The sequence below is a fragment of the Octopus bimaculoides genome, chromosome 27 (genome assembly GCF_046866305.1).
Source record: "Octopus bimaculoides isolate indiv1 chromosome 27, ASM4686630v1, whole genome shotgun sequence".
In the NCBI taxonomy this organism is placed as follows: domain Eukaryota; kingdom Metazoa; phylum Mollusca; class Cephalopoda; order Octopoda; family Octopodidae; genus Octopus; species Octopus bimaculoides.
This window is the reverse complement of record NC_142954.1, coordinates 5,473,539-5,491,682: the sequence shown is the minus strand read 5'-3', so window position 1 is coordinate 5,491,682 and position 18,144 is coordinate 5,473,539. Positions and strand designations below refer to the sequence as shown.

Sequence of the window (18,144 nt, the reverse complement as noted above, 5' to 3'; positions counted from 1 at the left end):
CAACTTCTCTCATTGCAACTAATCTTCATCTATAAAGGGATAGTCTCTTTCTCTGTTTTCTTGCCCTTTGATTAAGATGATAAAGATTAATATTTTATTTAAATTTTTCCCTTTAAGAAAAAAAAATTAAGTACCCGTGATTGGCACTTCAAAAGTTGTATAAATGATTAACGGAAGAAAAATGAAAGTATGAAAAAAGGATGGATGGCGGTAGCTGTGACAACTCTTTGAAGTGTCGCTACTTTCAACTTGAATTTTTTTTTCTTAAAGGGAGAAATGACTATTTTATTTGTAATCTTTAACATCTTAAAACTTTTGAGTTTTAGTATCATAATATATGTATGCTTAGTATCAGCTATCAGAAAAAAAGAGTACTCAATACCACAGTAGATATTAATAATCTATTTTATTTAGGCTGAATCAGTCACCTGTGAGTGCACAAGGTCGTTAGGCACATCCTTCATTACTCCCTACTTCAGTTCCTCATCTTCTAACTCTCACTTTCTTCTTTTTCCTCTTTCTTTTTCGATTCTTCTTTCCCCACCGCCTTTATCAGATTTCCTCTTCACCACCACAGCCTATGACAGGAAACCAATATACAGATGTAGAAATTCAATAATTTTTCTCCAGTCCTAATTTGCTTGAAAATTATGACCGCATGGAAAACGGACGTTAAACGATGACGATGATAATATTCTTTTATATTTGTTTCAGTCATTTGACCGTGGCCATGTTGGAGCACCACCTTGAAGAGTTTTAGCCCAATAAATCGACCCCAGGACTTATTCTTTGTAAGCCTAGTACTTGTTCTATCAGTCTCTTTAGCCAAACTGCTAAGTTATGGGAACATAAACACACCAGCATTGGCTGTCAAGAGATGGCAGAGGACAAACACAGAACACACATGTATGTATGTATGTATGTATATATATATATATATATATATATATATACATACATACATACATACACACACACACGATGGACTTCTTTGAGTTTCTGTCTATTAAATCCACTTACTAGGCTTTGGTCAGCCTGAAGCTAGAACAGAAGATGCCCAAGGTGCCATGCAGTGGGACTGAACCCAGAACCATGTGGTTGAGAAGCAAACTTCTTACTACACAGCCAGGCCTGCACCTATATATATATATATATATATATATATATATATATATATATATATAGCAAGGACAAAGTAATGAGCCAAATGCTGATGTGGAAAGTGACCTAAGGGATCATCCTGCCAGGATATTTATTGACCAACAGAGGCTGAAGAATCTGGTCTACAAAAGACAGGTGAGGGATGGTGTTTGTTTGCAGATAATGCAATAGGTAGGGAGGTATGACAATGTTACTCACCTGTTCTGGCCGGGTGTTTTGGTCATCTTCAGGTAATTCACTAGTTTCGTACACATCAGGGGAGTTCAAGTCCTAGGAAATAGACATACAGCAATTTATAAGTAAAACATATATATATATATATATATATATATATATATTATTTTGCTTAAAAGAGTTCCAACACTGTCTGTTTTTTATGTTTTATTTATATTCCTGCAGAACTAATGTGGGGTATAGAATATGGAATATACAATATATAATATGATATACAATATACAATATAAAATAAAATAAAATAAAAATGGATTGCACCATGGAAGAAAGTATTGAATGTAGATGAAATATTGAGTGTTCAATATAAAGGATCAAATACATAAATATATAAATATATATATATATATACACATATATATATATAAATGACACCATGTTTAGGGTTGTTGCTCTGTTATATATAATTACAACAAATACTTTACATGATAATAATGAACATAAAATTGTTAATGAATTGTTAATAATTAATGCACCTCATGTGGTTAATATTTGAAGATATTTTACACTACTAACTTAACGTCGCTAAATCACACATGCACTTCTCCAAATTCCAGCATGGATTCAAAATCTATGGCACATTACTTAGCCAAGAAATAAAGGGCACTGTCATGCTATTAGCTGTCAGAAGTGAAAGTGCTCACTGCTAGTGAAGTATCTGTCTGTCTGCCTGTCTGCCTGCATGCCTGTTTGTCTGTCTCTCTCTCTCTCTATCTATCTATTACTCGAAAGTTCGCGCGTCCGCGCTAGCTAGTCGCGAGTGGTCGATCCTATTATTTTAAAACTTCAAACTTCATTTGTTTTCTATTTTGATAAATTCTCTCTGTTGAAAATTATATTTTTATATTTTAAATAATTTGCAATTTCAGGAAATATGTTTTTATATTAAATTTGTGTTTTCTACTCACGACTAGCTAGCGCGGACGCGCGAACTTTCGAGTAATAGATAGATAGATAGATAGAGAGACAGACAGACAGACAGACATATAGCTCGCTCCGGCCAGTCATGGTATTAGCTGTCAGTAGCCAAAGAATCGACAGGCCAGCAAAATTAAAGTAGAATTAAATCAGAAATGCTGTTTTTTTTACCATTAGCTGGAATGAATGGACCAAAAGTTTTAAGAAACAAAACATAGGAGGGAACTTAAGAGGTTTGTTAGACGACTGTTGTGGGCAGCAAAACCTCACCAACAAATGCCAGACTCCAGCAATGCCGTGACAGTCGTGATACAAGTTGTGGTGAAAGAGTACAGCAGGGTTCGCCACCAACCCCTGCCGGAGCCTCGTGGGGCTTTAGGTGTTTTCGCTCAATAAACACTCACAACGCCCGGTCTGGGAATCGAAACCGCGATCCTATGACCGCGAGTCCGCTGCCCTAACCACCGGGCCATTGCGCCTCCACACACACACTATATATATATATATATATATATATATATATATATATAGTTAAAAAAAACAATAACAAAAAAACACAAAAACACAACAAAGTGAGGACATCTTTTAAATAAGTTCTCCACCAATAATGGTGCTTTCATACCGATGGGCTTGGTAAAAATTGTTAATTGTTAATTGATTTATTAATTAATAAATTGATAATCCTTTACCCTTTTAATTTGTATATATATATATATATATATATATACACACACACACACACACACAAATGGCTTGGTCGGCCGAAGCAACAGTAGGAAAGGTTTGCTCAAAATGTCACGCAGTGGGACTGAACCTGGAACACTGAGATTGTGAAAGAAACTTCTTAACCACACAGCTACGCCTGATGTCAGTTTCTGATGATTATATACCGATTGATATTATTCGTTATCAACATAAAAGGAATGACGAAAACGTCTAGGTTTCTGTGTGGAGGCGTCTGTTATGACGAAATACCAGATGCAGGGTGCTACAGATGTAACCGAAGGGGACGGGGTATATGCGGAATCAGAAATAACGGCTGAGGACAGATGAAAGGTAGATTTGTAGGTAGTGGGGACAACGGGTTAGAACAAGAAGGGTGTGATCTGGGTGCTATTTCTAGCGTGCAGAATAACCACATAGAGGCAGTGCGTGTTGTTAATTAGTAATGGTGGTGGTAGTGGTAGATGAAGTGCTGCAGGTATATCACAGCTCTAGAATCGTGTCTGTCTCTAGGATTAATAGCTCTCTGTATATAATACCTGAATAATAATATGACGGGTTAATAATAAGGTGTTACAGAAGAAATAAAGGTGAATTACTTACAATTCCGGGGAGGTTGGCATATTTAGGGTCTGCCATTATTCACCGAGATTTAAAACGTTACGCGAGAATCTCGTTTACTCCTTCTCTCTCTCTCTCTCTCTCTCTCTCTCTCGTTCGCTCTCCTCTCTCCTTTTCTCTATCGCTCTGCCGTTCTTAGTCTATATCTCTCTCCCTCTCCCTCACGATCTCTCTGTATTTCCCCCTCCGTCCTTTTTTCTATGTGGCTTCTCTCACCTTCTCCCTCATAAGCTATCTATTTCTCTCTCCTCTTTTTTCTGTCTCTCTCCCACTTTATCTCTCAACTCCTCCTTCCCAGTCTCGCTCTTACACTCTCACTCATCCTCGACTTGACAGTCTCGTACTCATCCAACGTTTTAATATATTTCTTCTTTATTTCCTTCTTTCTTTCTCTATTGTAATGTTATTACCTTAAATTTAAATTAATTTACCGAGATCAAGCAAAGACTCACTTTTCCCCTTAAAATCTCTTATACTTAATCTCAAACTTCATTCAAAGCCTCCCACTCACAGTTCCCACTCATACTCACTGAGTCATTCGTGACTCGACACATCAACAGACGATAATTCTTTTATATATTAATTTTACTTGCTTCTGTCGTTGGACTGTGGCCATACTGGAGCCACTGCCTTGAAGGGTTTAATCTACGCGTCTCCAAAGTGGTCGATATCGACTCCTCAGGGCCGATGGGACTATCCAAGGGGTCGACCAACGCACATCTACTCAATTATTATTATTATTATTATTATTTGTTTACTTTCTTGTACATGCCCGGGGGTGGGGGTCGATGAGGGGGGGTCAGTCGAACAAATCGACTACAGTACTTTTTTTTTGTTGCAAACCTGGCATTTATTCTATTGGTCTGTTTTACTGAACGTAAACAAACAAACACCGGTTGCCAAATGGTGGTGGATCACAAAGACAGATTAACACACACACACACACACACACACACACACACACGCAGATGGATACATAGATACATACATACACGCACGCATTCACACACAGAGACACACACTGTAGGTTTCCACCTACCAAATTCACTCATAAAGTACTGGTCGGCCTAGGGTTATTGTAGAAGACACTTGTCCAAAGTGTCAAACTGTGATTCTGAACCCGGAATCCTTTGGTTGGGATGTAAGCTGCTTAACCACACAATAATGTGAACAATAGCGTCGTGGATTAAGTATTTCTAAGTCAAAGAATTCACTGCTTTACTGGATTTTCTGCAAATCGGAGCAGAACAAATATCGTTAATGGACTTCGGTCCAAAGAGTACCGCATTTTCAGGTACTCTTGCCGAGGGTTTGGAAAAAAAAAAGAGGGTGGAGTGACGACAGAGAAATAATTAGAGGGAGTAAGCGGGAAGGGGGGATATACGAAGAATTATAGAGATAGTGAGAAAGAAAGCAAGAGGGTGAAATAGAATAACAGAGAGAGAGAGAGAAGGGGGAAGAAAGAGAGGTGTCTTAGCATGGTCACAGCTGGCATGAGGTGGGTGGGACAGGGAAAAGAGTTAAAGGGAGAGGAAGTAAGAAATAGACTAAGATCTACAGAGAGAGATGGAGGGAGAGGAAGAAATAGACTAACAGTTAAAGAGGAAGGGGAGGATGTAATAAAGTAATATTTAAAAAGAGAGTGGGACGGAGAAAGGTCTGAAGTAGACAGAGGGGGAAGTAGACAGAGTATCATAGATCAATAGACAGAAGGGGAGGTTGGATCAATAGACAGAGGGGGAAGTAGACAGAGTATCATAGATCAATAGAGACAGGGGGAGGTTGGAAAGAGAAGCTGTATATGTAAAAGGGATTAAGGAGGGAGGGAAGAGAGAGAGAGAGAGAGAGAGAGAGAGAGAGACTTAGTGCAAAGAAGGTGTAAATGCAGTGAGAGGGATAAAAGAAAAAAGCAGTTACGAAAGAGGAGGGAGGTATGCAGTGAGAGAAAGTGAAAGAGAGCGAGCCTGAACGATAGAGTAAGAGATGTAGAGAGAGATATAAAAATGTGATAGAGAGAGAGAGAGCGCGCCTGAACCATAGAGTAAGAGATGTAGAGAGAGATATAAAAATGTGATAGAGAGAAGATAGTATGAGAGAGAGAGAGAGAGAGAGAGCGCCTGAACCATAGAGTAAGAGATGTAGAGAGAGATATAGTATGAGAGAGAGAGAGAGAGAGAGAGTGTTCCGGTTGCAGGGGAAGTGACGTAGCTGTTCCTTGTCTCAAATAACGACATGGCCAGTGTACAAATCGAGCGAACTGGTGTGATACGAGACGAAAAAACAGGTAAATATCGATATATATATATCTATATTGATCCTATATTGAACATCCTTCATGCCTATCGATAAATATAAAGAAAAAATGACGCAATGCCTGCAGATGCTCCAATATTGTTTACCAAATGTCTGTCTTCATTAGGGGTTTTCTTAAGGTTGTTGTTGTTTAACCCTGGGCTGGCCCTCGTCCTCTCTCCATCCTCTGATCATAGACGTCGAACACGTAATCATCCCGCCTTTTTTAAAGTACGATTGTATGTAGGACCACATTATTTTATATATACAGTTGTCTCTGTTGATTTTCTATCTCTGGTATGGTACGATTTAGTAGTTTAGCTGCTGTTTCTTGCAGAGGCGAGTCCACGTAGGAGATTCCCTTCTCCCGTTTAGTGCTTCCAAGGGAGTGTTTTTTTTGGGGTTTTTTTTTTTTTTTCATGTTTGGGGGCATATGTTACGTGGTAACTGAACATGAACATTGAATATGAATAATATTACGAAAGGTGGGGGAAAAAATCAGAGGCGGGCATGCCTCGCTGAGTGAGTAATGTGTGTATGAACGATGGGACACAAATGAGATGTGTGACAGAGAGGGAGAAAGAGAGAGTGGAAGAAGCAAAAGAAATTTGTTATGAGAGGAATCTGATATAGTGGTGTGCAGGAGAAACGAATGAGCTGGTGTAGGCATGTGCTGTACAAATAGGGTGTGATAGTTGGGCAAAGCAGTGACAAGTCGAAGGAATTTAGAACCTGCAGAAAGGAAAGAAATAATGAAGGGTGATTCCTGGGGGGGGGGGGGTTAAACTTCACGGAGGAGTCGACAGTGGACCATAATAGACGATCAAACGCTTTGAAAAAATCACCCCATCCATATCGATACTGGTCGGGGAGAAAAAGAAATCAACAAAAAAACGGACGTAAATATTATTATGAGGACATAAGGCGGTGAGCTGGCAGAAACGTTAGCACGCCGGATGAAATGCTTAACGGTATTTCGTCTATCTTTCGTTCTGAGTTCAAATTCCGCCGAGGTCGACTTTGCCTTTCATCCTTTCGGGGTCGATAAATTAAGTACCAGGTGCGCACCGGGGTCGATCTAATCGACCGGCTCCCTCCCTCAAATTTTCGAGCCCTATGCCTGGAGTAGAAAAGCATTTTATGATGGTATGTGTAGGGTAAGAAAATTAAGTGCGATCTCATGCATGTATATGTATACATATACACGTGCTGGCGGGAAATATAGAACCCTCATGGATGGTGACATATGCATATGTAGTATAGTTATATTCCTACATAGGTGCTGTTGTGGTTATGTGGTTAAGTTTGCTTCCCAAGCATCTGGTCTTGGGTTCAGTCCTACTGTGTGGAATCTTTAGCAAGTGTATCATACTTTGAACTGATTAAAACCTCATGAGTAGATTTGGCAGAAACCGAAAGTGTTCTGTCCTGTGTGTAAATATATAAATATATTTACGTTTATTTACAAACATATATATCACGTGACCACATGGCTAACCACACTATCAGATGTTATCACACATCGCTGCTCACACTAATTTAAAACGTTGTTTTAGCGTTTGAATGATGCCACCTTGCTGGCTAGGCAAGCAGGCCAACACTCCTCCTGATTGAAAGGGGAACTGGAGCAATGTGAAAAGAAAGGCTTTGTTCAAGAACACAATGTGTTGCCTGGTCTGGGAGTCCAACTTGTGATTGCCAGTGCAACAGCCCAACCACTAAGTCACACGCCTTTTCGGTCACTAGATATCCTTTTTTAATTTTTATTACTGATATGACATAATATGTCATATGTGTTTGTATATTGGTTTTATTGTCCTGTCCTCTTAATTGAAAAATAAACAGGTAAATTGATATAATACAATGTCTGCAAGTTGATGAGTACCACATATTCCCCCTCCATTTTCTTATTGCTATATATATATATATATTGTAGTATATTGCCACTTAAGTGTGGCTGACCCCTAGGGGTGGATGTTACTGTTGCTTTTAGCCCCAGGAGGACATCTCCTCCAGCTGGCTTATCGACACACGACTGTGTCCTGTTTGCCAAGGGAGTTATCCCTCTCACCACGACCAGCAGCACGAACAACAACAACAACAACAACCAGCAGCACGTTCGTGCTGCTGGTCGTGGTGAGAGGGATAACTTCCCTTGGCAAACAGGACACAGTCGTGTGTCGATAAGCCAGCTGGAGGAGATGTCCTCCTGGGGCTAAAAGCAACAGTAACATCCACCCCTAGGGGTCAGCCACACTTAAGTGGCAATATACTACACTTTATCGTGCAGTTACTGTTAATACTTCATTTAGAGAATTAACATTGCTTATATATATATTGCTATATATATATATATATATACCGTGTAAATGTTGATCTGTGAGTTTGATTTTGGCTTGGGTTAGCTCATCATTTTTCAGTCAATTGTTTATCTATAAATGTCACTTTAAATTGAACTATATATATATATATATATATAGTAGTAGTACTTCAATAAAATGGCTCCTGAAACACTCTTGAAAGTGGTTGGTGATTGAAATATGAGCAAGAGAGGGTTCCCTGACCTATTGAAGGATTTGAACCATTCATGACGTCATGTAATGCTTGCCTGGAAAGTGGACCTAGAATTATGAGGATGATGATTATGCACACCAACACACACACATACACACACACTTCTTGTCTGTCTATGATAATGATAATAATCTGTCTCTAATTGTTTGTTACCAGGGGAGACATTTATTCCTGCCTCAAAGAGACCCGATGGCACCTGGAGAAAACCTCGTCGTGTGAGAGATGGCTACATACCCCAGGAAGAGATGCCAGTGTAAGTTCTCCCATGATTTCTTCTTTGCTACTTTTAGTTCTTACCGAAAACATTAAAAAAAGAAGAAAAAAAATCCTTGCATTAAAAACCAGGTTTTTTGTTGTTGTGTGTCTCTGGTTGAACCCTAATCAAGTAGGCTATTGAGGAAAGACCACCTTGTCTTTTTTTAATGCTATTTGGAACCCTCTAATTGAATGAGTCTTGTTACTTGTAAATGATAGGATGCAGTTTTGAGGGAGATCTGTCTGTTGTTTGTAGCTGGTAGTTTGCCTGCGTAAAGGTTCTTTCAAAGTTTGTCTGTGAACAATCTGAAAACTAATATTACTATATATATATACACAGCCATGCCATGGATAGGTTCAGGAAGGACTTGATAAAATTATTCAAGGAGTCCATAGTAGTTACCACCAACCTGACTATGGTCGATTTCTTGAAATGTAACCTTAGACCATGGAAATTAATATGCACAAGTCAAATTTTGCAACACCACATATGAAAAATGGCATCGCTTAAATGGCAGCCATTCTCAGCTTCGCATGCCTGCAACTCTTTCCAGAACTTGCACGCTAACACCCTCAAGAATTTCAGACCCTACTTCTCTGATTTCTTTATTGATGTTCTCCTTGAATTGCACCAGGGTCTCCAGTTTGTTGACGCAAACCCTCTCTTTCAGGTATCCCAAGTCTGGGATAGTCAAATCTGAGGAATGCCAGCTGTCGTTGCCGTAGCGGGAGATTATTCTCTCTCCAAAGCACTGCCGTAACAACTGCATTGTTTCTCTTGCAGTATGAACAGTTGCCCTATCTTGCTGGAGGTCTACTTTGAATGGCCTTCACGTTCCTCAATCTTGACCAGTCCACATGCTTCCTGAATAATCACATTATCAAAATCTCAAAGCCACAACTTAACCCTTTAGCATTTAAACCGGCCATATCCGGCCAAAAGTATTCTGCCTGTTTTATGTTCAAACTGGCCAGATCTGGTCTCTCACACCAACGCTACAATATTGTTTTAAAAATTAACAGCTATCTCATCAAAATCTCATACCTATAAGATAATGTATGATTAGTTCAAAACAATGTAGATGAAAAAGCATTAATTTTGACAGAATAATGCGAACACTAAAGGGTTAATGCATGTTTAATTCAAACCAATATGAATGAAATAAGCATTACATTTAACAGAGCAATCAGAATGCTAAAGGGTTAAGTCAGTCGTATCTGGTTCAATTATTCTATGTGTTTTTGATGTTCAGACTAACCAGGTTTGACCTCTCAAACATGTATTCTGGGATATCATTCTAAAACTAAACAACCACCACCGGCACGAGGGCCAGTCAGGCGAGTACTGGCGATGGCCACGCTCGAAATGGTGTATTTTATGTGCAGGTGGCACGTAAAATACACCATTTCGAGCATGACCGTCGCCAGTACCCGCCTGACTGGCCCTCGTGCCGGTGGCACGTAAAAGCACCCACTACACTCTCGGAGTGGTTGGCGTTAGGAAGGGCATCCAGCTGTAGAAACTCTGCCAAATCAGATTAGAGCCTGGTGTAGCCATCTGGTTTCACCAGTCCTCAGTCAATCGTCCAACTCATGCTAGCATGGAAAGCGGACGTTAAACAACGACGATGATGAATCACATCATTTAAATTTGAAAGCTACAAAATAATGTATTGACCAATTCAAAACATTTAGCAGAATAATAATCTGATTGCTAATGTTGTTATTGTCATTATATAATGCAAATTAATTTCTCTTACAGGTATGAAAGCAAAGGAATGCAGTGGCTAAACAGCATGCCTACTCTACCCCCAGGCTTAAACCCAACAGAACCAGCCACAGTTAAACCAGTCAAAGTCTCGAAGAAACAGAAAAAGAAGTCTCAGACAGATTCCTTGAAACAGCCACGAGAAGTTGACAATTCGGTGGAGTTTGTCGCTCGTAATCTTGATGACCTAACTTGTAAAGATTCCCGCAAGAACCAGGAACCTACGGAGCAAGAGTTTAAAGTGGTGACGTCAAAGAAATCCAAATCCAAGTCTAAAGCCGCTGCAGAGAATGTAACCACTACCACCACCACCACCACCACCACCACCACCACTACCGCCAACATTAACACTAACACCACCCCTACAACCACTGCCACCACCAGCAGCAGCAACAACAACTGTAAAGCGAACTCGACTCAAAAAACAAGCAAGTCAAAGGTGAAAGGGACTTCCTCCTCCAGCACCACCACCACTGCCAATAACAATAAAAAGAATACCAACAATAACAGTGGCGGCGGTGGTGGTGGTGGCGTGGAAGGTGGGGAGGGGGATCAAACAGACCCCGGGAAACGGCTCCGAAACCTTAAGAAAAAACTGAAACAAATTGAAGAACTGGAAGCGAAGATCAAGAGCGGACAACTCAATCCGAGCCAAGAACAACGAGACAAAGTGACTCGGAAAAAAACCGTTAAGGCCGAAATTAAAAAACTGGAGGCCATCGTCTGTTGATTTGGCTTCGTTAATCACTGGTTGGCGTGGAATAATATATAAAGTCAACATTGGTTCGTTAAGACATTGCTCCACCACCACTACCACCACCATCGTTATCATCATCGTCATCATCATCATCATTACATCTCGCTTAATTACTCCTTGCACGAAGCAGCAGCAGCAGCAATGGTGGTGGTGGTGGTGGTGGTGGTGGTGGTGGTGGCGGCGGTGGCGGCGGTGGTGGTGGCAGTTCAATCGAGAGTCTGGAAATGGTGCAACAGTGTGAACATGCGTGTGTGTGTGTGTGTGTGTGCGTGTGTGTGTGGAAGAGGACATGGGTGGCGTAAAAGTACGGGGTTGAGATTAATTTTTTTTTTTTAAATTAAAATTTTTTTTTTTTTTTTTTGCTGTTCGTGTAATCGTAAAGAATCCATTCATCTTCTGTCACAGTCTATCAAAGACAACGAGTTCACTTGTGTGTGGTGTGTTTCTTTTTTTTTTTTTTTCTTTTGGAAAAAAAAAATCCAGTTTTCTTTTTTGTGTTTATTACTTGTTATTTTCTTTCTTTATTTTTGTTTTAATGGACATTTTGAAAAATAGACGTATTTATAGGTTTTGTGTATGTGTGTGTGTGTGTATATATATATATATATATATATATATATATATATATATATATATATGACTGTCAGATAAATTTGTTTTTGTTTTTTTTTTGTTTTTTATTTTCCTAATTGGCACTTCATTGTTTCGAAACAGGTGAAATTTATCTGAATTAAAAATTAAAAAAAAAAACGATAAAGGTTGTAGAAAAACAATAGAGTTATGGAAAAAAAAACCCATAAACTATTACAATAAAAATAATTTCCTTGTTAATTCAAATGACATTGAAGAGAATTTAAATAAAATGAATAGAAACGAGAAAATTTATCTGACAGGCCACTATAAATAAATATATATATATATATATATATATATATATATATATATATATATATATATTATTATCTCAGTTTAAAAAACCTTTGACAATGTAAATATGTTAATAGTTACCATGGGTAGCAAAAAACACACAAAAACCAGGATATCACAGCCGTCTTATAGGTAGAGATACTAAGTTGACGTGAACTCTTATTTATATGTGTTTTGCTCCATTTATTATTATTATTATTATTCATATCTACTCAAAATGCATCGCTTTAACTTGGTATCTCTACCTATAAAACGGGTGTGATGTCCTGGTTTTTTTTTTGTGTGTTTTTTGCTACCCATGGTAACTATTAACATATTTACATTGTCAAAGGTTTTTTTAAAACTGAGATAATATTAATATATACATAAACTTATATATATCTATATATCTATATATATACACACATATATATGTATATTTGTGTATATATATATATATATATATATATATATATACACACACATATATATAATATATGTATATTTGTGTATATATATATATATGTTGGTGTTGTGAAAGGTATCTTGTCTTAGAAAATCTGCCTCAACGAATTCTACCTGGATTGTGCAAGCATGGAAAGGTACGAAGATAAATAAAAGAATAAAGAAAATTAGAGTTACGTCCCCTTTGGCTGTAGGAGCAATATATGAGGGTGCACACGCAGTCACATGTTATATAAATATATGTGTATATATATATATATATATATATATTTATATTATCTGTATCGGTCATTTGACTGCGGCCATGCTGGAGCACCGCCTTTTTTGTCGAACAAACCGACCCCAGGACTTATTCTTTGGAAGCCTAGTACTTTATTCTATCGTTCTGTTTTGCAGAACTGCTAAGTTACGGGGACGTAAACACACCGACATCGGTTGTCAGTGCGATGAGGGTGAGAATAAACACAAACACAAACTTATGCATGCAAATATATATATATACATATACGACGGGCTTCTTTCAGTTTCCATCTCCTGAGTCCACTCACAAGGCTTTGGTCGCCCCGAGGCTATAACAGAAACACTTGCCCAAGGTCCCATACAGTGGGACTGAACCTGGAACCATGTGGTTGGCAAGCAAGCTACTTACCACACAGCCACTCCTGCACCTATGCACACACACACACACACACACACACACACACACACACACACACACACACACACACACACACACACACACACACACACACACACACACACATATATATATATATATATATATGATGGGCTTTTTTCTGTTTCCGTCTACCAAATCCACTAACAAGGCTTTTGTCGGCCCAAGGCTATAGTATCTTGCTCAAGGGCATAACGCTTTACCAGGAATTGAACTCATGACCTTACGATTGTGAGCTGACTACCTTACATGCATAACATACATTGTCATCATTTAACATCCATTTTCCCACACTTGGATCAGACAATTCGTTGAAGCAGATTTTCTACAGCTGGATACATTTCCTGATGCCAACTCTCACCTGTCTCTAAACAAATGAATATGTCTCCATGGCAGAACATGTTCTTCCCCGAAAGACTCGAAATGAACAACACTGCGTGTGTGACAGGGATGCTCGTTTACAGCCACTATATGAGGTGAAGACAAGGCTACACACAGGTGTGTGTATATATATAGTAAGGATGGCTTGTTTGCAGTTTTTCGACTGAAGGGGAAAATATTTATGTCACTAAAGTGACCAACGGTGCTATTCAGCAAAATTATTGTTAGAAACAAGAGACCTGGCTCGCGTACCAGTGGCCCGTAAAAATCACTATCCGAACGTGATCGATGCCAGGGTCGTCTGATTAGTGCTGGTGGCACATAAAAAGTACTATCCAAACGTGATCGATGCCAGGGCTGCCTGACTGGCTCCCGTGGCAGTCGCATGTAAAAAAGCACTATCCAAGCGTGGCCGATGCCAGTACCCCCTGACTGGTTCCCATGCTGGTGACACATAAAAAGCACTATTTGAACGTGATCAATGCCAGGGCCGCCTGATTAGCTCCTGTGCCGGTGGTATGTAAAAAAAAAATCACTCCGAACGTGATCGATGCCAGGGTCGTCTGATTAGTGCTGGTGGCACATAAAAAGTACGATCCAAACGTGATCGATGCCAGGGCCACCTAACTGGCTCCTGTATCGGTGGCACGTAAAAGGCACTCGCTACACTCTCGGAGTGATTGGCGTTAAGAGGGCATCCAGCTGTAGAAACATTGCCAGATCAAATTAGAGCCTGGTGCAGCGCTGGCTTTCCAGACCTCAATCAAACCGTCCAACCCATGCCAGCGTGGAAAACGGACGTTAAATGATGATGATGATTAAGAGTGAAAACAATTTACAGCCACAATAAGCTCCATCTTCTTGACTGACAAGGGGAGGAAAGCTCCCTACTATAAGATGCTGCTTATTGTGGATATGAGTTGTTTTGACTGTTATTTCTAGTAATTTATTTATGTGCCCTTTCAAGCTTAGCCAGGCTCATGGGCCCGGTTTCTATGGCGTATGCGTCCCCTCCTTCCAGCTGGACGGGACGCCAGTCCATCACAGCGTTGCTCAAGAAACAGGAAGAAAGAGTGAGAGAAAGTTGGAGCGAAAGAGTACAACAGGGGTCGCTACCAACCCCTGCCGGAGCCTCGTGGAGCTTTTAGGTGTTTTCGCTCAATAAACACACACAACGCCCGGTCTGGGAATCGAAACCGCGATCGTGCGGTCGCGAGTCCGCTGCCCTAACCACTGGGTTAAATTCAAAGTCATCTAAGATAATGCTTCTAATTTTTTTGTTGGCACTCCGTCGCTTACGACGTCAAAGGTTCCAGTTGATCCGATCAACGGAACAGCCTGCTCGTGAAATTAACGTGCAAGTGGCTGAGCACTCCACAAACACGTGTACCCTTAACGTAGTTCTCGGGGAGATTCAGCGCGACATAGTGTGACAAGACTGACCGTTTGAATTCCAGGCACAACGGAAACAGGAAGTGAGAGTGAGTGAAAGTTGTGGTGAAAGTACAGCAGGGTTCGCTGCCGGAGCCTCGTGGAGCTTTTAGGTGCTTTCGCTCAATAAACACTCACAACGCCCGTTCTGGGAATCGAAACCGCGATCCTATGACAGCGAGTCTGCTGCCCTAACCACTGGGCCATTGCGCCACCACAATGCTTCTAATAGACGAACCTATATTCACATACAGAAAATATCGGTCAAATTAATATAACTGAAAATACGTTAACAAGGTTATAAAGGCAATCCAAGAGAGGCTAAATTCAAAGTGAAGTGAGTAAATATCTCTAATAGACGAATGCATGCAAAAAGAACGTTCAGAAGAAATATAATATTCTAAGAAAAACTAGCTTAGTATTTAAGTTTTAATGACGTCAGTAGATAACGAAAGAATGAAAAAAAAACAACATAGGTATTCTAGAATAGGATAATTAGAAACATTGAAGTTCTATGTCACGACAATTAGTTATCTATCAATTAAATATGTATCATTCTGTAATCTAGATTTCCAAATTGTAGCAGATAATACTTACGATCCCCTGTTATTATCTTACGTTGATAAACTATATTCTTTCTTAGACACTGATTTTCTAAAGGACAGATAAATTCGTTTTTGAAATTACAAAAGCATTTATCCACTTGTATGTGCTACTCATGGTTGAAAGAATTATTGCTAATCCTCCTCAAGGCAGGATTGTTATTAATATTATAATCAATATTAACTTACATCCCCAGAACAACCCAGAATTAAATTAAAGGACCATAAACCTAATTTTGACACCGATCCATAAGTTAGACTAATTTGCCCGAATATTGGTAAAATATATAAATTTATTATCGATAAGTATATTCCTAAGCTTCGACAAAATATTAGTTAATGTTTTTGGTCTAATTCATTGGAAATAGTTGACTGATTCATTAATATCAAGGATAAATAATTATCGGGTTGGTCACGGTGCCTTTTCTAAGTACGTTTTCTACTTTCCTAACTAGGTGCCCTCTACTCTAGACTTTTCTCTCGCTATTTTTTTTTTTACTAAGCTTTAAAGCCTCTACTCTAATCGCCCTTTTCAGCGCTATTCACCATAAGTTGTTGACAACAGATGATGGATAGCAAGTTAGTCGAGCAGTAGTTGACATCCGTCAACATCCGCTGAAATAACTTGCTAACCCGGTCTCTGAAAATCTGGCACGTTTAGAGAGAGAGCCACAACAAACAGTAGTGCCGGTACAGTTCCCCGAGGAACTTCGTTGTGTATTGATGTCTCCACAGAGAGAGCACCATTGGCTGCAACTGTCCGACTTCTGTCATCTAAAAAGTCGTGCAGCCACTCTCGCAGTTTTCCAGTGATACCAAGGTCGCGTAGTTTGTGACATATCATCCCATAATCAACTTTGTCGAAGGCTTTGGCAAAGTCCAGGTATATCGCATCCACATTTGAGTAGTTGAACCTGTTTGAGTATTCAATCATAATGTAGTAGCTGTGTGAGGCAGCCCCTTCCTAGGCGGAAACCCACACAGTCCTTCCGAGCGTCCAAAATACTATTCCTGTCCTCCACTAGTATTAAAGTGATAGACGTTCCCAAGAAGGTTTCTAGAAACCTGAAGAAATCTGGCTTTCCAGCACTGTTGGAGCATAATCCGTCCTCAGTCTAAAAGCGCCACCTTCACTGCCATTCACGTCCAGGGCCATCCCTCGACCACCCGGGTCCAGAAAGATAGCCTGTACTTGGAGATCTAAGGATTTCCGGGGTAGCATTGCTACACTGCCACCAGCTTCCGGTAGACCACAAGATGAGAATACCTCGTAGTCCTCGAAAATGGATGCTAGAGCGTGTTTTCCGTTGATCCTTGTTTCACTAATAGCAACCATATCTAAATCAAGCCACCTGAGATCATTAAGCAAGTGACCTTACTTCCAAGCTAATCCCAGGCCCCGCACATTCACACATCCCATTCTCAACACAGTCATGCTAGTCGGAGAAAGAAAAAAAGGAGAAGTTACTCACCTTGAATTTCGAGAAGCCCGGAAGTTCTGGGCCTCTCTACTAACGAAAAATTATTAAAAGCCCCTTCTAACTGCCTTTTATCAACTGATTTTTAAAATATCTCCGCACTACATGGGAATTTTTCTCTTATAGTTTTATAAACGTCTGACGACGTTTTAATTAGTGGTCTGTCCTTTGAGGTTTTGAGGATGAAATCCTCAAATTCCTTTCCCACTCTCTATTTTGTTTTTGCTTTGATTTACAAAACTCATCATTTCACTTTTACGCTTGTTCACAACAGTGAAGTGGATGGATATATTTCGTCTACAGTATGATGAATATTCTTGTTTTTGAACTTCCACAATCGGTTGTTTCTGTATAGCTTTTTGTTGAGTTCATGGAGCAAGGCTGTGTACTCTCGTCCACTTTCACCGATCCACTTTTGTCACTGTGATTCGCTGATCGTTCGGCTCTTCCTTAACCATTTCGTTGCAGTTGATGTTGGTTTGGGAGGTAGAGCGTTCTGAAAAATCTTGCTTTCCTGTGGCAACCGGGGGTAGGTTCCTTCTTTTTGTTGGTTTGGAAGGGGGTGTAGTCGTGGGTGTGGGAGTAGGTGTAGAAGTATTGCGCACTTGTTCATGATTTTGCGTTTGTGGTGTTTCTAGTGTTGGCAGCAATAAGAGTTTAGTTTTCTTTGTTTCAGAGCAGGAAGTCTTTAAGAGAGTCACTGATCCACATAAGTGACAGCTAGGCTTTCTACCAAACACTACAACTGACAGGTGAGTACCGTCCGGGAGATTGATTAGATCGGGTAGCTGGTCGATGTGGTCTTGCTCACATTGTAAGGTCAGTTCCATACCTACACCTGACCAGTTTTGCTTAAGTGTTTTCTTCACCTCCATGATTGTCACTTCGTCTTCTTCTAAACCCGC

The 18,144-nt window shown here is 39.8% G+C and overlaps 2 protein-coding genes across 2 annotated transcripts in view; one reads left to right on the top strand and one right to left on the bottom strand.

Moving 5' to 3' along the window:
* The window catches only part of LOC106870154 (dynactin subunit 2), a 14,109-nt gene extending 10,313 nt beyond the window's left edge, over positions 1–3,796 (bottom strand). The window contains exons 1-2 of the mRNA XM_089343574.1: positions 3,637–3,796; positions 1,360–1,431 (exon numbers count right to left, since the gene is read on the bottom strand). Coding sequence (XP_089199700.1) covers positions 1,360–1,431; positions 3,637–3,672 — 108 coding nt within the window. The 5' untranslated portion in view covers positions 3,673–3,796. The remainder of the gene's footprint in view (positions 1–1,359; positions 1,432–3,636) is intronic.
* Positions 3,797–5,474: 1,678 nt separating this feature from the next.
* Positions 5,475–11,801, top strand: LOC149130811 (partner of Y14 and mago-like). The gene is made up of 3 exons (XM_089343576.1): positions 5,475–5,938; positions 8,677–8,773; positions 10,538–11,801. Exons 1-3 carry the CDS (start codon positions 5,887–5,889, stop codon positions 11,271–11,273), a joined length of 885 nt encoding a protein of 294 aa, XP_089199702.1. The 5' UTR covers positions 5,475–5,886; the 3' UTR covers positions 11,274–11,801.
* Positions 11,802–18,144: the final 6,343 nt, after the last annotated feature.

Coding starts and splice junctions, on each gene's coding strand:
- LOC149130811 (XM_089343576.1), top strand. CDS start 5,887: ATGGCCAGTGTACAAATCGAGCGAACTGGTGTGATACGAGACGAAAAA. Junction 5,939..8,676: donor GATACGAGACGAAAAAACAG/GTAAATATCGAT, acceptor GTTTGTTACCAG/GGGAGACATTTATTCCTGCC. Junction 8,774..10,537: donor CCCCAGGAAGAGATGCCAGT/GTAAGTTCTCCC, acceptor TTTCTCTTACAG/GTATGAAAGCAAAGGAATGC.